At 38.3% G+C, this 20,789-nt stretch overlaps 1 protein-coding gene across 7 annotated transcripts in view; it reads left to right on the plus strand.

The window, feature by feature from the left end:
* Positions 1 to 242: 242 nt before the first annotated feature.
* Positions 243 to 20,789, plus strand: part of fancc (Fanconi anemia complementation group C) — a 31,251-nt gene continuing 10,704 nt past the window's right edge. For 3 of the 7 annotated variants that reach the window (XM_023958355.1, XM_023958349.1, XM_020705805.2), the window contains exons 1-8: positions 243 to 385; positions 2,502 to 2,745; positions 6,347 to 6,434; positions 6,560 to 6,654; positions 15,299 to 15,406; positions 15,511 to 15,581; positions 18,090 to 18,254; positions 18,847 to 18,994. In XM_023958355.1, the coding sequence (XP_023814123.1) occupies positions 2,545 to 2,745; positions 6,347 to 6,434; positions 6,560 to 6,654; positions 15,299 to 15,406; positions 15,511 to 15,581; positions 18,090 to 18,254; positions 18,847 to 18,994 (876 nt within the window). In that variant the 5' untranslated portion in view covers positions 243 to 385; positions 2,502 to 2,544. Of the gene's footprint in view, positions 386 to 658; positions 719 to 2,501; positions 2,746 to 5,479; positions 5,518 to 6,346; positions 6,435 to 6,559; positions 6,655 to 15,298; positions 15,407 to 15,510; positions 15,582 to 18,089; positions 18,255 to 18,846; positions 18,995 to 20,789 lie in introns of those variants that run through there. The other 4 variants (XM_023958350.1, XM_023958352.1, XM_023958351.1 and 1 more) reach the window with 4 other exon arrangements.

The raw sequence follows: 20,789 nt of genomic DNA on the forward strand, positions 1-20,789 counted from the left end.
AAAAATTTCAGGATATTTTATTTGCTCTTTGTTAAATCTAAGGATAAAAAAACTAGGTGACATGCATGCAGTCTATACAGAAAAAGTACTATTATTCTAACATTCTTGTTCAAAAGTTTGTCACTGACATTTTATTTTTTGAGCATTTCGAGTGAATACTCCATTTCCCATCATTCAACCCCGGTGGCGTGTGCGCGCGCAACAAAGCTCTCAGCCAATCGGGTTTGTCTATGCGCAGACTACCGGGAAAGGAGGGAAGTTCAGTTGTTTAACTCCGTGGAAAAACAGCAATGTCGGCACAGCTGGAGACTTGACGAAAGTATGAGTATTGGCGACTTCTGCTCTGCTGACATGTTAAGATGACACCTACTGAACTTGCGTAGCTGTAAGTTTTAATTTGACGTTTCTGTAACTACGGTTACACGACTATGAGTAATATGCTCTCGAGTTGCTAACAAGCTAGCAAAGAAAGAATGTGTCAAGAATTATTAGTCAGATTTTCTCTGAGACATGCTGATGCTCTTGCCACCGCGTTGTTTGTTAAATAATTTGACGCAGATTTTTGTATGTACGTCTTTTGCTTAAATCAAAGATTTTTAACCAAATGTACCTTCAAACGTGGAATAAGTCACTGACATCCTGCGGTTCATCGCTGCAGGTACACATTACTGCTTCTAATTTACTTACTGTGCAGGGTGCCATCATGTGATGTGGACAGGTATGTTTAATCTTACTCATATATGTAATAATTTTCAAATAATTGGCAAATATTTGCTCCACGGTTTTTGGATTTGGATTTACCTTTAATATCCTGTTTGACATGCTGTAAACACAGATGTGATGTTGGAAATTGATGTGTAGCATATTTGGTAGTACAGAAATCATGCAAACAATCTCCCAATTAGAAGAGCAAACACAGTAAAACCCCAAATCAAACAAGCTAAGCCTGACAAATCTTCAAAATAAAAATATTTGACCAGTCACATCTTGTTCCTGCTCTGAAATGTTCAAGTCAACATCAGTGCTGCAGGCATGCTATGCTATATAAACTAATATACCAAGGGAATCAGGCTGTGGAGAAGCATTTTTACACTTTCACTTCAGATTATTTTGTTTTACACATAGCTTAGGGATGAAACATTCAGGGACACTTTATGCTACTATAACAACTGCTGCGCTGAACTTGTCTTTCTTTTTTATCTTAAAAAAGGCAAAAAAAAAGTATTCGTTTATAATTTGGTTTGGCTTTTTCCTCCCTTAAAATGAGTATTTATATATCCACATCAGAGTGCCATAGGGGCTTTCCAGCAGAGATGATGGCAAGACTTTAAACAAATCTTGTGTAACCAGGTGATCATAAAATCTAACTCTATGATGTGCCACACAGACCTGTCATTATTGTAAGGAACAATAAATACACACATACCATCCACAGGCTATATTTAGTCATAAAATGTATCCTCATCATACACATCCTTGCTATTAAAACCCCACACTTTCCTGTCTCCATACGTATAAGTTCATGAATTCACTTTTCATTTCCCGGTAGGTCATAGTTTGTCTGAAGCTTAATATTGTTAAATGTATACTTGTACTGAATTACCATATTTGCTGTTACAAGAGGCAATATTTATTTATATAATTACATTTCATAATAAAGTAACTTAAATGTGAAAAGTTTTTGTTTAAACCTGAAGGCCATATATATGTATAATCAATTTTATAGTGTAAGATTTTTATTTGGAATTTCTCTGTCTCGTAAAGATGAGTTCTTCTTGGCTTTAGATAGGCTGTTTTACTGTTTTAGCTTCAAAATGAAACCAAATCTTGAGCAAACTCAAGAATTGATTTAATTTACACCCCTTAATTGTTTGTTACTTATAAAGAGCTCTAACTGGGAAATTTTGGTTTGAGGGTGCAGTAAATCCACACTAGACTATCGTTATGTCATTTTCACTTTTTATTCATTTTTCACTCTTTCTGAGTTTAATGATTTTGTTTCCAGATAAGTGCTTCAAATCCATTACATTTTAAAACTTTTATGAGGTTTAAAGCTTATTCAATAAAGATGTTTGATTGTCATTATGCTATTAACATATTGATGCGCACAGAAACAAAACATCTGTGTTGTAAGACTATGGCTGAATCCAAATTCTTCCCCTACACCTACGGCTTCTCCTTACCCCTCCAGTTGTAGGGGCATTTGGTGCGGTGGTGTTGTCCAAAATAGTTTTTTTAGGGGCTAGCCCTAGTGGCCGAGGGATGCCGAAAGAGAAGTACTTGCATAATAATCTCATCTGGCACACACCCAGATCTTTCCTAACTAAATTTCTTCATTATATAGAAATTCTAAATTAACACTTCGATTTATAAAAGCCAGAGTCATATAGGTTAAAATTATCTAAGCTCTCATACCAAAAAATTAAATAGAATTAAGCTTAGATTATGCAAGATTTCTTTTCTGTAACACTTGTGCTTTACTCTGGTTTTATGTTTTATAGGATATTTCTTTGCCTTGGAAGTTAATTTGCCTGCACATACAACATGACAGAGCTGCAGCAGCCATTGAGCCAACTCCAAGAAACTTCAGAGCCTTTGCTGGATGCTCAGAAGATGCAGTTTTGGCTGGATAAAGCTGTGGCCTGGGACCAGGCTGGCGGTGCACACGCTCAGAAAGATATCCTCCGACATTTGAGGGGCCTGACGGATTTCCTCAAGCAAGTTCTCGCACAGATCAGCAACATAGTAAGCTGCTTTTGCAATAAATTGACAGTAAAAATTGCTGAGCTGTTGGTTCTTGTGAAAAAATGCTCACATACCAGTTAAAGCTCCACTTCACTAATATCTGTTGTAATAGCATTCCCAATGGTCTTTTAATTTTGATTATGGCATCTTGAGCACAAATCAATAACTGTGTTTTTTTCTTGGACATAGTTTCCGCAGAGCACACGCACTCCCGCTAGCTTACAGCCCCTCACCACCCCAACCTTACATTAACAGTGCAACAAAAATTGTGGAGAATTGTGGAGCTCTCCAGTCTTACAGTTTTCAGTCAAATCCCAGCTGCATGTTGATGCCAAAGAATGAAGGAGAGCAGGAATCCTTATTTACTGCCGATTAGGGCTGCATGATATGAGGAAAACTCGCGATATGCAAGATAAGTGATAAATATTGCGAGAACGATATCATTTGTGGTATATGAACAAATAGCAAAACAACCAAAAACATCATTCCCATTTCATTGCAACAGTTTAAAAATTATATTCCAAATGACCCTCGTCGACATACTGTAGGAGGCCAACATCTAACACAATAGGGCTCCATCTGATTGGTCAATAACGTGACAGGGTTCATCCGATTGGTGAAATGAGTAAAGGGATTTATTTGGTTCTTTAAATGCTTCAAGTTGCCATAAGATTGTTTTAGCACATTGCGATATGAATATTGCACAGCTAGATATTGCGATAACCATAAATTTGCGGTATATTGTGCAGGCCTACTGCTGATTGTAGCCTCTACATCACAACTACAGGTTTTTCCCAACAAAGTATTTTTGTCTGCTCCTGATTCACAGTGATTTGATAGTAGAAATACTCCAAAATGCAATTTTAAGCTTAATTGTTTTTATACATGTCCTCTATCATCAGAAAAGCGCCACAAAAACATGTTAAAAACACCAAAAAAAAACACAATTTTCATTGCAGTGGGTCTTTAAATGGTCTGTATTCATAACGAGGACTAACAGGTCTGTTTCAGTCGTATCACCAAATAAAAAGGAATCGATTGCATACATTAGGCTGACCTGCATTCATTTGATTCTTGAACAATTAATTAAGTGAAACACAAATATGTCCATTACACATGGCCAAACACACATGCTCTTTCAGAGTCAGTGTTTGAGCAGTTAGTCCGGCAGAGTAACAGAAGGTGCTCTGTGCTCTGCAGAGGCTGTGTATAACTGGCTGGCAGAGGCGCAATGTTGAGTTAGTCAGGTAATAGCCGCGCTGGGACCTGGAGCGCTAACCTAATGTATCCCCATATCAGATCCAGCAAATCTGGGAAAGGGGCCGAGGACAGGAGGGCTGCAGTGTTGCAAGATTTCACTGCTGGGTTCTCTGTCCAGCTCCCTCTCCTTAGGATATCACCATCTCTAATACATTAAAAGCATGATTTATTTTGTCACAATTATTGCACTCCTGCCACTTTTGAGCTACATAATTTACTGTCATTCCTCTGAAATGATTAAAATCAGTCTCATTGTCTCAGTCTGATTATCACATTTCTCTGCAACCCAATCATATTTTTGTAGATGAAAGCGCTTACTGTCAAATCACTTTTCGCTCTCTTTTTGTGTGAGCATTACTTTGGCTGTGCGTCATAAAGAGGCGTCACAGTCCGTGGAGCCGTTGAACGAGAAATAAATAAAGAGAGAGAACGGTATAGCTTAATTGGGTTGAAATCTTTTTTACTGGCAGTGGGCTCATAAAAGAGCAGCCGAGAATACCCTGCCTCTTGGCAGACTTTTGCCTCCTTTGATGACTTTAAAGCTTTCTTGTGGCTTTTGGCCCACGATGAGACATTTTTGTATTGTTAATTTGCAGGTTTATACATTGTTAGAAAAGCAGAGGATGTTTTCTATCTTGATATTTCCTTTTGTAATTGAATGGTAACAATGTTAGAAATGTGGTTTGTTTCGTCATATTTATCCATGTATTTGAAGTTGGAGCTAACGGTAAGCTTATCGAACTGGAAAAAGACAGATAACGTATCCGCTAAGTCGTTTACTGCTGCATTTAATTTTGAATAAATCAATGTATACAGAAGCTTAAGGAGTGCATTGTTGGGTGGTATTTGGTACGGTTGTCTTGTTTTATCTCATAGGGCTGCATATGAGGAAAACTCGCGATATGCGATACTAGTGATCAGGATTGCAATGATACATGAATACAAATAGCAAAACAACAAAACATTTTTTTTCCATTTCCCTGCAGCAGTTTAATTTAAGAGTCAATAAAACTTAAATTAGACTCCAAATGACCCTCGTCTTCAGAGGAGGCAGGCATCTAACATAAAGGAGTCCATCCGATTGATCAAATGCATAAAGGGATTTTTTTGAATCGTTAAATACTTTAAAAATGTTCTTGATGTCAGATTATATTAAATATGATTTTGTTTTTCGATGATCTCTGAGGTAATTTTTCCAGCTCTGTTGGTACTCTCCTCTGCATGTTCATTAGCAGAAGTGTTTCTACACCGTTTACTTTCATTTGACGAAATTCTTGCTTCATTAAGCTCCTTGGCTTCAACATAATCCGACAGTTGTTTCTGAGATGCCTTTGTGGCTAATCAAAACAAGATCCATGGCTTCAAATTCCACATGTAATTACAGATATTACTGACAGCTCTTTGATGCTGATTGTGCCCTGGAAGTCAGTCATAATTACTTTGTGTCGTGATGGCTTTTTTTTTTTCCTTAAAGGCATTCCTGTACTTGCAGAACATTGAATGGTTTCTATTGTAAGTGAGCATTCCTTTTCTGTTGCATCAACACACAAATAAACACATGTACACACATTCACACAAACACACCGTTTACCATAAACGATCAGACTAATCGGAGGGCCCACATTGAGGCCTGTGTAGCGGGCAGCAATAGTTGTAGGGGTTGTGGGGGTATTTAGTGGAATTCTGCTAGGGCCTATTACCATTATGCTTCCCATTAATGGTGATGTCATACTCTTGAATGAGTTAAGTCAGTCTCCTTGACAGGGTAAAGCTTTTGAAACCTAAAGGCCTAAAGCTGCATCATTTTCTTTTCCCGCCTTTTTGTTCAATATGTTTTGATGCAGCTGTGTCCACAATGGTACAATATTCTATTAATACAAGGATAGAAAATGTTTTTTAATGCACAAGTTTATGTTTTTGCCATTTAATCATTTACAGATTAAACTTGTGAAGAAATATTATGGATGAGGGATTTCTTTCACTTTGCTGACCTACAAGTCATAATAAATAAGGACTTCTGGCTTTAAATAGCTTTGTTGTGCCAAGAACCAATACTTTTTATACTTAAGTTCACCTCCTTTACATCTTGGTTTTGAAAATGTTGATTTATTTAGATTAAATGTTGGTGGTCATTTATCATTGGATTAAAAAAAATGCAATGTATGCGAGTCACGATTAAGGGCGTCCTGTAAGCTGTAGAAGCATCTGCCTTAGTTTAAAACCTCCATGTCTGTTTTGATTGAATCACATGCTTTCCCAGAGGTATAGAAGTATTTAAATTGAAACCATGTACGGCATGACATCAAATCTTTCTCTCGTTCTGAATCTGTCTTTCTCTCAGGGCTCCACAGCAGAAAGCATGAAGGAGCTGCCCTTTTTGGGCCAGATTGTAGGCCGCCTGTGCTGGAACCCTTATGTCACTGTGGGAGGTGAGCGTTTACTGGATACTCAAGCAGTAGTTGTTTGCTGGACTCCCTGGCAGACAACAGTAAAAATGATGGTAATGATTTAGACATGGTGTGTAATGAGTTGTGTGATTATGCTTTGTCTGTAGATACAAACAGAGGGCTGCTCCTCCAGTGTCTGTGGGGACTGTACTCCGAGAACCCTAGCAATGCTGTGGAAAGAAAAGCCAACCAGTGGATTAGGGTAAGAATTTGGCCTTTTAAATCTGTTAATGTAGAACCCATCATAGGTCATCCATGTTCATTTGACATTTCTTTCATGCAGAAGTATGAGGAGGACCATGTCTTGTATTTTTTATCTACATTGTATATCACAACACAAAGAAATAATACAGATTAAGTGACTTTCCAAAAAAGTCAAACTTCTTTAATCATCCATGGTAATATGTAATTATATGTTCATACTGGTGTTAACACTTCACTACTTGATTCCTCAGTTTGATGCCATTAAAAGAAAAAATATTATGGTTGTAGTGATTGCAAGTGGAACCAACCTATAGGTAACCCTACACGAGATACGGCAATCCCCACACAAAGACTATCATGTCCTCTCACAGATACGACAGTCTTGCTCATACTGGGTCTGGCCGAAAAATCGATTGAATTAATTAATTCGAATTTTTTGTTACGGGTGATTTAAAAAAATAACTAATACGAGTTTTTGTGTAATGGCGTATTTTTGGCTCCCCAGAGCTTCCGTAGCGTTAATTTCACACGGCAGTATGGGAAGCGACAAACGACAACATAATAGCACACACGAAACAGCAAGCGACTACGTACATGGCTCCCGGTGAGAGTGGGAAGTGTGTTCCCAAAAAAATGATAAAATCCTCTGTTGTTTGGAACTGGTATGGGTTTGCTGCCACAGACTTGGAGAAAGAGACCCCAGGCAGCAGCACCACAAACCTATTCCAACACCTGGGGAAAACCTTTTATTACTGTTCTCCTTCACTCCGTAACTCCAAACATGAATGCGTGCGCACCCCCAACACTTGTGCACGCTCTTACTCACTCTCGGCACGCGGTCCTTCCAAACGCAGCGTGCTGACACACATACACATACTCATTCTAAAACACCTATATAGTTAGTTCATTAGTTAGATCAGTATTTTTCAACCAGTGCGACGCGGCACACTAGTGTGCCGTGGGAGATGGTCAGGTGTGCCGTGGGAAATTGCCCTCATTCACTGATCTAAAAACATTTTCCATCTCCAGGATATCAGCTCTTTGTTCATCCAAACAGGCCCTGATAAAACACTGAGTAGTTAGGAATATGAAAGATTGTAAAATTATTTTTTCTTTGTGTTTATTTGATTATATTGAAGACATTTTGATAAGATTGACGGTAACGCGATTTAGCCGCAGCTGCAGCTGTATTAAGAAAAGTCCCGCCCCTTTAACTGTCTCCACCAACCATTCTTTGAGGCTTAATTGCATGTCATCAGTCTGACCAATCAGAAGTGGTTAAAGTCTTCACTTCCTTGTTCAGATTCTACTCATAAAGTCTCTCAGTTCCAACAATAATACCAGCTAAAGCTCGTCTTTAGCGGTGTAGCTTTCCACAGAATCCAGTGTCAGACCGTGGAACAAGTGAACAAAACAATGAAGCTCAGAGACGCTAGTCTGTTTGCGTTCGGCGGCTATTCGCATTACATTTCCCATGATGCATTGGGTTAAAGTGACAGCATCTCAGCGCACAATGAGTCGTCCTTGTTAAACGTCTTGAAACCACAACGAAGACACATCAAAGAGTTTTTAAATCTTCTAACGTAACATTTATTACATCTTTTGGAAAAAAAAGCTGCAACTTCCAGCTTTTTCTGCCACAATTCTCACAAAAATGCATGTGAGATTGTGAAGCTCAATACAGACTATGAGTTTCTCCTTTTTTTTCTTCTTTTTTTTTGGATGCCGTGGCTCAAAAAAGTTTGAAAAACACAGTTATTTGTTAATAAAGAATACTGCGTTGTAATTATTACTTGTACCGGTATTCATTTGCGACGCGGCCGCTGGGGGATTTTGTGTTCGGCGGGGGGTGCGTGGGTGCGGTTGACTGCGACTCCTGCTGCTTCATCACCGCGGTGATCAAAAATCCCACACTGTTACAGCTGTAGTTTATATCTTGTGGGACACAAAAAAACGCGACTTCTCCAGTACCGATAGCAGAATCGTTGAGGTCAGATCTTACGGATACTGCGTAAAGAGCTGATATCCTGAAGATGGAAAATGTTTTTAGATCAGTTAATGAGGGCAATTTCCCACAGCACACCTGACCATCTCCCACGGCACACTAGTTGAAAGACACTGGTCTAGACTACAAAATGTGACTCAAAACACAGCTGAGACTTTGATTTCAAGAGTGTGTTCATTTATTTATTATTCATCCCAGAAATGGGGGTTACATTTGTCTTGCGTTTGATTAAATAAAAGCAAAATTTGCTTTAACTTAAGTTGTCTGCCGTTTGTACTTAGTGCTTTCCTTAAGTTGGGGGGGGGGGGGGGGGGGGGATCAGGAAAAACTTGGAAATCGAATAAAAGAATAAAATAAAAACAGAGATTTTATTTTATTTTGAGGCCATATCGCCCAGCCCTAGCTCATACACTGTCAGAAGTCAGAGCTCTGTCTCCTCGTGTGGTCACCAGTGGGAACATCTCCAGAGTTCTTACAACACTTCCTGGATCCGTACACCTGACTCTCATTCATTCATCAACCACAGCATACTTAAGCTCTGCACTGAGATGAGCTCAGTGCGAAGTATTGTTCGTGTCTCTCTGCCTTCTTTTCTGAGTGATATATTTGGATCTGATCTTCTGTCTTCTGACCCTGTTTCTGACTGTTTGCCTGCAGCCTGCCCCGACTCTCGCCTGGATTCTGAGTACCCCGTCTCTCCTCTGATAATCTCATGCCCTCATGTTATTGACCCCTGCCTGACCCTGATTTAGCTTTCTGGACTTTTAGCTGAGCAAATGAACCTGCTGCATTTGGATCCGGGCGTCGGCCTGTTCTTGTGACACACACTTTTCTACCCTTTCTGTCTGTGCTGTTTGTCTTTTGATTAATTTAGCCTCAACAAATCTTGGTAATTACTATTTGGTCTTTTAAAAGTAAGTCTTAAAGATCCACTGTGATGAAATTATTTTTTTGGTGTTTTTGACAAGTTCTGATAGAATTTCTCTGATGATGGACATATTTAAAAAAATTCAGCTTAAAACTTCATTTCTAATTATCATTATTTATTTATTCAAATTGTTGTGAATCAGGAGCAGATGAAGAAATGCAGTTTTAAAAAGAGCTTATTTGCTACATAGAAAATACGCTGGGTGGGCCACAAACTCCCTGCTCCAAGCTCTCAATGACGGGGATGGGAAGGGAGGCGGAGTTACTCGGGGCCAATGGTCTCGCCCACATCTCAGAAACAACTTTCTAATGAACTACTGCTGCTCTGCACAAACCACTTGGAATGCTTTTAAAATGGCTCAAAAGATGATGAGAGTGGGTGATTAAACTCACCAGATGATCTTTGACCTGCAAAAGAGACGGCAGACTTGCTTGAGTTTTAGAGGTATAGCAACTGTGGTAAAGTGTCATAGTTTGTTAGGAAGTCTAACGACACATTTTTGATTTTACCTTACTTATTGAAATAGCTTAGTTTTATGTAAGATTTTATGTCTGACTGTTTATGTTTTGTTTAAAAGACAAACACAAGAATTCACACAAAAAAAGTCACACTTGTAATCAAAGTGTGACTCCATGTAGCAAAAAAGTGAGACTGTTGAGCATACTTTTTGGATATAGTGTGGATATATGTAGTTTGGTGCTGGTCAGAAAACGCAGCACTATTCAAATGAGTAGAAAGGGCTAATAGTTGGTTTAAGACGCAATACTGATTACTAGTGAACAGCTTATGGAACCTTTTTTTACTAAAATGTTTCATGTTACTGTGGGGAAGATCTAAGTAAAATAAACTTGTGAGCACCTCTGAAACATCATTTCATTGTTCTTTTTTGTTTTTGTTTTCTTACCCTCACCACAAATGGGAAGCACTGATCAGCCTGTTGGGGGTGGGGGTTGTTGATGGTGGTGGTTTTAAGCCAGGAATGGTCGGCCTCGGTGTGTAGAATGCAGTCTGATCACAATTCCCAACATTGTTTTCTTACAGCTTTCACAATGAGCCTTTTTCTACTGACTTGTCTGTAACGTGACATTTAAGGAGTGCGGTTCTCATTGATTTATTGTTGACTCTGCAACACTTGGGTGTCGAGGTTTTCTGTTTAGAAATCAGCTCAGTTCAACAAATCTTCAATAACGTGCATGACTTTAGGTTAGCAGCATTTGTGCTAACCTAAAGTCCGGCCAAACATAGTTTTGCACATAATGGCTAAACACAAGTTCAGGGTGTTTTTTTAAACCCAAGATTTAACAAGGAAAGCTCAGTTAAAGCTCATAGAGCTCATAAAGCGAGGTTTAACTTAGTTAGTCATGAACTTTCTTCCAACAAATGTATAATTTTTGTTTGACAACTAATCTAAAACTACCGTACTTTAAAAAAAAAAAAACGACCTTTTTTTTTCCTGCAAGGCTTTACCAATAGTCAACATACTTTCCTCATAATTGTGCAGAATAAAGTTCGTATTTTTTTTTGTCAGAGTTGTGTTCTTTTTATTGTCTAACTATCTCCTGCTCCTTTCCACATCTGAGTGTTCTCCATGGATTTGATGGATTCTGGGTAAAGCCACATGGCTGCGGGCAGTGTCATACAGTTATTAACTCAGTCAGCTCACAAGGACCACACAGTACTGCACTAACATGACAAGGAGATCAGAGAAGGAATTGTGCTTTCATGTGTTTCTTCAGTGACTCGAGCATTGGAATGCCCTACAGCCGCTATCTTGCTGCTTTATAATTTTAGACTATGTTTTATGCTATTTAATTATATTGATTTTATCTGTTTGAAGTAGTCATTTTCCTCGTATATCAGATCAACCTAAAGTTTTTTAAACATTTAAGCAGAAATAGATGACTCTTTCTTAAGCTTTTGTGTTCAGGTTGTAATTATCATTCGCTGTTATGGATATCCAACATTTAACTTGACATTTTTAGGATCTTGCTTTTGCTGAAAAATGTGTATGGTGTATTAACATTAAGACTTTTGGAGGTTTTTCTTCAGCTTGGGTCTTGTTTGTTTAATGAAATACATACATTATTAATTTTTAACTTTGGGTAAACAAATAAAGTTATAACATGTATTTTGGTTTTAGTAAAGTCCCACATCAATCATCTTTTGATCCATTGTAAAAACCTTCCCAGTGGTTTAGTGGTTTTTTAATTAGGATTATGCAGTTTTTTAGGCAAAAAGAGCCTTTGATATTTCTAGGACAGTTTCTGCAGAGTAGCAGGAGTTCATTGGAAATGCACCTCTGATTTGCGTTTGGGACTGTTGGCGTAAATTTAGCCTGCGCTAATTTTCCATGATCCCTTTATTTTTTTACTTTCTCTCACTATCTTACAGCCCCTCACAACCCCAAACTAACATTAGCGGTGCAACAAAAATGGTAAGCAATGATGGAGCTTTGCAGCTGTACAGTTTTGAGCCAGACGCCAGCTCAGACCAGGGGAAAAAAGACGTACAAGTGGATGCATTGGAATCGAGCAGAGCAGGGAGCTTGTGGCCTGCCAATTGTAGTTTGTACGTCACAAATATAACCTTTTTAAAATGGCATTTTTTCCATCTGCTCCTGATTTACAACGATTTGAATAAAGAAAAACTAACAAACGCAGTTTAAATCTTAATTTTCTTAATGTATGTCCTTCATCATGAGAAAAATTATGCATGTTGAAAATATATATTTCTTTTTCATTTTAGTAGGTCTTAAATTCTCAACTCAGATTATTTTACAGTTGAGAATACAGATACCTTTACATTTGTGCACCACAGTTTCTAATTTTGAGGTAAATGAAACCTCTCTGCGTTAATGTTCAACTGTGTAAAATAAATTGCGATAAAATTCAGAAATTGGTGCTGAACAATTTAAGCTCTCACTGTCTATAAAATCTTTCCTTTCCCTGCCTTTATTTCTCCAGTCTTGCTCTGAAACGCTGCTGTTTTGACTATCCTAGGCTATACTTAAATCTTATATTGGTTTTAGTGGAATTCTAACATGGCTTAGTAATTGTTAACAGACACCCACTGAAAGCTGCCTTAGTTTTTGCCTTCTGCATTTCCCTTCCTCTGTTTTAATTTTAGATTTATGGAGGGATCTTTTTCATGGCAGCAGCCTTTTCTTTTTTAAAGCCATTTTACCCGCCTTTTTTTTTTGTTTTTCCCCTGAGAAAGAACGATGCCTTCTGACCTAAAATATTTGCCATTCATCTGCTCTTCATCCCATTCTTCTGGCGACCACACCTATTTTTTTCTACTTCACATGCAGCCATCACAGTCAATTCTAGTCTCTTGATATTTTTTCCTAACCATTCCTCCTTCCCTCTAATTCCCCCATCCCCATTGTGTCTCCTGACCGACTGTGTGATGAATGTGATTGGTTTGCCATGCGCTGAATGTGCTGTGTTTGAGGGCTGTCAGATGGTAGTCATTGGGATTGTTTTGTGGGAGGGTAAGCATGGAGCTTGGAGGGTAAGCATCCCCGGTTGCTGTAGAGCATGGGCAAGGAAACTGCACAGCCCCACCAGCTGTTTTGTTCTGACTTTTTCCCATTGCTTTCTCCTTTTGTTTTTTCAACATGTCAAATGTCCTACTATATATTTTCTTTTCTGTCTGTGCTTTTAAAATATGTTAGATGTGCTAATCGGTGGCAGATGTTCACTTGTTTGTATTGTGTGAGACCAGTATGTTTTTATCCTTATTTACAACACTCCCCTAATTCAATCTAAAGCTTGAACGTCAAAAATCAATGATCAGTTAATTGGTTATGGGTTGGTTTTTTTCTAGCTTGATTTGCTTTTGTCTGAATACCAACGAAGAAAATGTATCAAACAGTTAGGCTACAAAAATTTTGATATCTGAGTTTTCTGTTGAACCTGTGACAGACATAAAGTCCAAAATGTTTTTTTAGACCTTTAATCTCTTTTGACCTGGTCTCCATCTTGAATAGTATATCAAAAAAATATATCAAAAACCCTAACTTAAACGTTTTGCATTGGCAATTACAACCCAGGTTAGCTGACCTACTATTACTAAAAAGTGCAGGTATTTAAAAGTGTGTCCTACTTTTTGTTTTTGTTTAAAAAAAGGCAATTCTCAGTATAAGAAAATTACATACTGTTGTCTTTTTCCTAGTGCTTTTCTAAAGCTTTGTGGAAACTTGAGAACATACAGCATCATGTCAAGTCATTATGAATTAGGCAAATGTTGAGGCAGGATGTAGAAGTTGCTGCTCAAATCCTGCAGTTGTATAAGAATCCTAAGTCTTGATCCCTCTACTACTGTGCTATGGAGTTATTTAAGGTCTTTACTTTGATCTTGGTTTTTTTATTCCCCTTTGCAGACCCAAGATGAGCTGTCTTTTTGTTTTTTCCTGAAACAATAAGGGCAGCTCACTTTGGGTCTGTCTTTTTGTTTTTTTCTGAAACAATAAGGGCAGCTCACTTTGGGTCTGTAATCGTTCTTTCTGAGTCGAGTTGCTGCCTTTCTCCTGCCAATCTTTAAAAAAACTAGTTTTCTAACTCGGGTCTCAGGACCCTCCATCCTGCATGTTTTTTGCTTCCATGCTCCAGCACACCTGTCTTCAATAGCTGCCAGTATCAGGCCTCTGAAAAGCTTGATGATGAGGAGCTGGAGCAGGTGTCTTTTAGCAGGAGAGTTGCTCATGAGTACAGGGATTGGAAAACTCTTCTTCAAAACAGCAGCGTGTGCTGTCACTAACTTTTGCCTCTAACAGTTAGCGAGTGGCTGAGACGCAAAAGGACTTTGATTGTGAGAAGTTCTTGCAGTGGTCGATCCCCAGGCACTACCCTGTATGCTTTCCACATGTTAAATGTCTTGGCATTTACCAAGGAGTGGAAGATTTCCAGTTTTAGAAATGGTATTTAAAGGCCTGTTGGATTGAAGAGCAGCAATGATTTAATCTATAAGCGCAGAATTCTCCAGAACAGCAAACGTATACTTTAATAAAGCTCCGCACATCTGCTGATGATCATTTGATCAAGCGCATTTGATTACAGTTCTTGCACCTGGCTGCTACACACCCTCTAAATAACAGTTTTTGCATACTTTCTGTGTATTTGGCATCGGTTCTGTGCCATGTGTTTATATGATCTAAGAGACAAACATTTTTTTCTTTATTTCAAACGAAAACACGCCATTTGCTACCCTACATGATTCTGGATGGCGTTGTGATGTCTGAAACAAGTCTATGTCCCATCACTCCTCTTGTTTAACACCACTCTTGATTGTAATCATACATTTTTGTGGGTGTGTTTGTACTGTAAATGGTTTAAAAACATCTTGCTGCATAACAATCCACACTATGAACACTTTGTTCGCTTTTATTCCTTTATTATTACCAATATTTCTCACAGAACAGAATTGGCAGAGTTTATTAGTCTGATTTATCAGGCTGTGATGAGGCCCTTTTTAAAAAAGTCTAGTAAAACGCTGAGGGCCGATGTAACAAAGAATGCTCATTTTTGAAGTCGCTCATGTGCTGCCCATGCATTCTCACTTACTGGAATATGTTCTCACAGCTCATGTGTTTCATATTTTCCAGTAATCAGATTTGAAGTAATGAGTCGACATCAAAGTCCTGTACGCTGCTGTCCTCATGGAGCATCTGTGCTTTTCTTCACAACGGATTGCATTTTTCCCCCACAGAAAGTATTATGTCGACTCGCGACAGAAGAAGAAAATCCTGCAGCTGAAATACTTATGAAGAGCACTGGTGTTCCACCTAAAGAGTACCATCTGAGAGTACTAAAAAAGGTATCGTTTCTTATTTGGCCCTTCGTCTAAAGGTCCATATATTAAGATCTAGTACATTTATAACTGTATTGTTTTCAATAGATATGTTCCTCTTTTTTTTTTAGATGGTAAAACAGCATCAGGAAAACATCGGAAAGACCTGTTGTCCAAAGAAGAGCACAGATCCTAGTTGCAGGTAATATTGACAACTAGGATAGGTACACTAACTTATGTTGGTTAACTTTCCAGACAACGGTTTTGAAGTATTAAATCAGCAAAAAGAAAGCAGTGCAGCTCCTTATCAAGAACAATAACATCAGAAGGATGATTATTCAACTGATTTTGAAACATAAAGTAGTTTTATACCAGCACATGGCTTTCTGTATAGATTTTTTTTTTCACAACAATAAGATAGAAAAACAAAAGCTGATGTAGTTGTTAAATTTTATACTTTGTTTGCTGAAATCCAAAAAAAATGTTATTTTTCTAGGAGACAGTTTCTGCAGAGCGGCAGTAGTTTATTAGAAATTCATCTCTGAGTTGTGGGCGGGACTGTTAGTGGAGAGTAAGCCTCCCCCTGCTTCCCCACATCATTCTGTGACACTCTCCCGCTAGCTTACAGCCCCTCACATTCCCAACCTAACATTATCAATGCAACAAAAATGGCGGGCCGTATCAGAGCTATCCAGTCGTACAGTTTTTAGTCAGATGTTGGCTTGGATGAGGTAAATGAAGACGTACTTGGATCTATTTTTCTACAAATGGATGGATCAGAATGGAGTGGAGCAGCGAGCATGTGGGCTGCCCAGCAAATTTTTAACTTAACTACGAGCTTTTTCAAATGGAATTTTTTCATTTGCTCCTAATTAGCAATGATTTGAATAAAGAATTGCTCAAAAATGCAATTTTAAGCTGAATTTACTTTATATGCTGTGGTGGACAAAATTGTTGGTACCCCTCAGTTAAAGAAAGAAAGTCCACAATGCTCACTGAAATGACTTGAAACGTTCAAAAGTAACAATAAAGGAAAATTATTGAAAATTAAATAATCAAAATCAGCCATTACTTTTGAGTTGTTGATTAACAGAATTATTAAAAAAAACCTAATTAAATAGGGCTGGACAAAAATTATGGTACCTCCATAAAAGACTGAGAACTAATTGCCCTGGGGTCATGATGAACTCAGGTATGTCCTTTAATTGACATCACAGCTGGTTTCAAACCCATAATCAGTCAGTCTGCCTATTTAAAGGGAGACAAATAGTCACGTTGCTGTTTGGTGAAAAGGTGTGTACCACACTGAACATGGACAACAGAAAGCGAAGGAGAGAATTGTCCCAGGACATTAGAAACAAAACTATAGACAAACATCGTAAAGGTAAAGCCCATAAAACCATCTCTAAGCAGCTTGAAGTTCCTGTGACGACAGTGGCACATATTATTCAGAAGTTTAAGACCCACGGGAGAGTAGCCAACCTACCTGGACGTGGCCAGAAGAGGAAAATTGATGCCAAATTGAGGAGACGGATAGTTGGAACTGTATCCAAAGAACCCAGAACAACCTCCAAAAACATTAAAGGTGAACTCCTAGATCAAGTTACATCAGTGTCAGATCACACCATTCGTCGTCGTTTGAGCCAGAGTGGACTTCATGGGAGACGACCAAGGAGGACACCACTGTTGAAAGGAAATCATATAAAAGCCAGACTGGAATTTGCAAAAATGCATGTTGACAAGCCACAAAGCTTCTGGGAAAATGTCCTTTGGACAGATGAGACAAAACTGGAGCTTTTTGGTAAGGCACATCAGCTCTATGTTGGTAGACTCAAAAATGAAGCATACAACCAAAAGAACACTGTCCTGAAACATGGAGGAGGCTCAGTTCTGTTTTGGGGCTGCTTTGCTGCATCTGGCAAAGGGTGTCTTGAAGTTGAGCAAGGTAAAATGAAATCTCAAGATCATCAAGGCATTCTGGATAGAAATGTGCTGCCTAGTGTCAGAAAGCTTGGTCTCAGTCGCGGGTCATGGGTCTTCCAACAGGAAAACGATCCAAAACACACAGCCAAAAAACCCCAAGAATGGCAAAGAGAAAAGCGTTGGACTATTCTAAAGTGGCCTTCTTTGAGCCCAGATCTGAATCCCATTGAACATCTGTGGAAGGAGCTGAAACATGCCATTTGGAGAAGACACCCGTCAAACCTGAGACAACTGGAGCAGTTTGCTCATGAGGAGTGGGCCAAAATACCTGTGGACAGGTACAGAAGGCTCATTGACAAATACAGAAACCGTTTCATTGCAGTGATTGCCTCAAAAGGTTGTGCAACAAAATATTAAGTTATAGGTACCATCGTTTTTGTCCAGGCTTATTTCATTAGGTTGTTTTTGAAATAATTCTGTTAATCAACAACTCAAAAGTAATGGCTGATTTTGATTATTTAATTTTCAATAAATTTTCATTTATTGTTACTTCTTAACGTTTCAAGTCATTTCAGTGAGCATTGTGGACTTTTTCTTTAACTGACGGGTACCAACAATTTTGTCCACCACTGTTTGTCCTCTGTGTCAGAAAAACATCACAAGAATATGTTAAAAACCCTATTTTCATCAAAGTGGGGGTTTAAAAGCCATCAGAATTAGAATGTCTCTTTTTGTATGTCACATTAAGATGCTTTCACTGTCTTCTAACCTAAATAAGTCTCTTCAGGTGCTCATGTGATGTGATTCAGACAACATCAGAGGCGTTTGTCCCCCTTATCGACTGTCCTGAGGCTTCTCCTGTCATTTGCTCTTTGCTACAACATCCTGGGACATCCTTCACAGACGCTCTGAGTGAAGACTTCCTCGATGCTCTAAACTCAACAGATTCAAAGTAGGTCAACGTACAGCGCTCTATGTTTTAATGCTGCACCAGTTGCATACGGTAGTTAGAGTAGGGATTAAGAACTTTCAAGTTACAACATACATTATCTACGACAACACCTGTAATGTTAGTACTAAATACATCAGCTTTGAAATATGCGATTGTTGGATATACATCTTTAGAAATCATGAGTAAAGCTGTTAAATGTATACAACACCTTATTTAACTATTGTTACAGCTTATTATTTTTTATAAATCAACTTCATTGTCTCTTTTCACCTATAGTGATGACAGCATCACACCAAAGTCTGCCTGCATTTTATTTTTTAATTTAGATGTTAAATATGTACGTTACTTAATAAAGATGACATTAAAATATAGAAATTCTTCTGAAATATCAACTTCCTGCTGACATTGGGGAAAGCTCTGTTGGGAATGTGAAAGATGGCAATGTTGGAGCAACAATGCAGTTTGACAACATGTCATACATTCAAATATGATAAGATATTATTACAAATATTGTTTTCCAGGTAAAAAAAACAATATGTAGTGTCTGAAGTGTTTGGTAAAGAAATGTGTGGTTCTTGTTCTTCTGCTGTAGCTTGGCCCTGGACGAGACGGCTTTAGTCTCTGTGTGGTATCACAGTCTTCCTCGTCTGGAGGAGGCGGTGCTTGACCTGCTGGAGTCTGTGATCAGCACAGGCTCAGCACCACAGAACCTAGAACAGCAAGTACTAAAGACTCAACTGGTAAGGATTTATACTTTTAAATAAATAAACAATGTGTATACCTGCTTAAAAGCTTAACCTTTTACACTTTCTAAATATTAGGAAGGTTGCATGGCAGGTCTTAAAATACATCTTGGCTTTAGTGAAATCAATAACAACAAAGTGCAAACACTACGTTTTCCATACTATAAACATAAATAATAGGTAAAGTCAATATGAACAAAAACTACACTATAACATTTTCAGCTCTAGGTGAACGAGCAGCCTAATTCAAGAGAACCATGTCTCCCGTCTCCGAGCAGAACTCGGGCCGCCAGCTCACACAGTGGCTTTGGGGCGGTGTGTGAGCTTTTCAAAGCAGAAATGCAGATCAGTCCCTAGAAACCGTTCAAACAATCACGTGGATTTGTGTTTCCAGTCGTGTACCGACAAAAATAAAGGCTGATGTTATTCCCACATAGTTACATGCAGCCAAGATGCAGATTGCAGCAAATTCCCGCATGGATTTTGTGTTCACCCAGGCTAAATGTTATTAGCGCCCGTTAGCTTTTTCCTGACCCTTCGTCCGGCTTCGTTCTGCCACATAGAAAGCACTGAGCACACAGATTAAAAATAAAATGATGAGCGAACAGGCGCTTCATAATAACATTAACAAAAGCACATTTAGAAGATCATCTCGTATATAACGGAGCTGCTACATATCTATGCATGTGGCAGCTCGGCTTGTTTACAGCGGGACCCGTTTCCTCTTCCGGTATTTTAAACAGAACTGCGCATGTGCAACTGATTTATTCCGACCGAAAGTCCTGTATATGTAAACGTTTGTTCTAATCGGAAAAAGTTTTTCTGGGCCCATGTACACAGTTGAATTCTAATCCGATCATTGATCCGATCAAGATATTTTGCACATGTAACTGCGGCTACTGTCTCTTAAAATGGGCTATTGGTTTATAATTTTTGTATTACTACTAAAGTTAAATTGAAATGCTTTTGAGAACATTTTCTTATTCCTAAAAATGATTGGGAATGGTTGATAATCTCATGATCTGTGGTTGACGTTTGCAAACTCTGGTTAATGATAGTCTACAGTGTTCAAATCCAAACTTTAATCTACACAGTTTGGCTTTGCAGAGCGCTTCATGTTAAGCTTTTGGCAAAGTTTGCAGCACATCTTACATCATTTGATTTTGTGTTACGCATATGTGCTTTGACCCAGCTGGGCACTAACTATTAGGGCTGATTAGAAAGGATTTTTAAATAAAAAAGTATGTGTGGTTACTCAATATAATGTCCTCATTACTTTATTTCATTCAGAAAATGCCTGTTAGTGTTTTTCTATTATCTGTCTCCTTGTTGTCCAATGTACATCAGTTTGACATGTTTTTTTATACTATTTCCTTTCTTTTTTAAATGTCTGTACAAAGCAAAAAGAATTCCAGCTAACAAGTTTGTTTTTCCAGTTCCTGGATTATACCTGCTTTAGTAATTCAATATGAAAGTTGGGTTGCAAACAAATGTACCTGCTTTGCTCCAGTTCCATTTGGTCCGGTTTGTCTTGTGTTTTTTTTCCTCAGTGATGGTCTGTTTGAGCTCTGTGCGTATCCAGGAGGCAGTGTAAACTTTTTTACGCTTTTGGACCCATTCCCATTCCCACTCATTCACATTAGGGCAGATTGGAAAACACAGGTTTTATTGTATTTGGTTTGCTGATAGTAAATGAAAAAAGAAAAAGACTTAAACTTTTGTTTTGGTTGAATGAATGAAGTACATATATTTATACAGTTTTATTTCTTTTTTGTTTATGTACACATTTTCG

The sequence above is a fragment of the Oryzias latipes genome, chromosome 9 (genome assembly GCF_002234675.1).
Source record: "Oryzias latipes chromosome 9, ASM223467v1".
NCBI classification, from domain to species: domain Eukaryota; kingdom Metazoa; phylum Chordata; class Actinopteri; order Beloniformes; family Adrianichthyidae; genus Oryzias; species Oryzias latipes.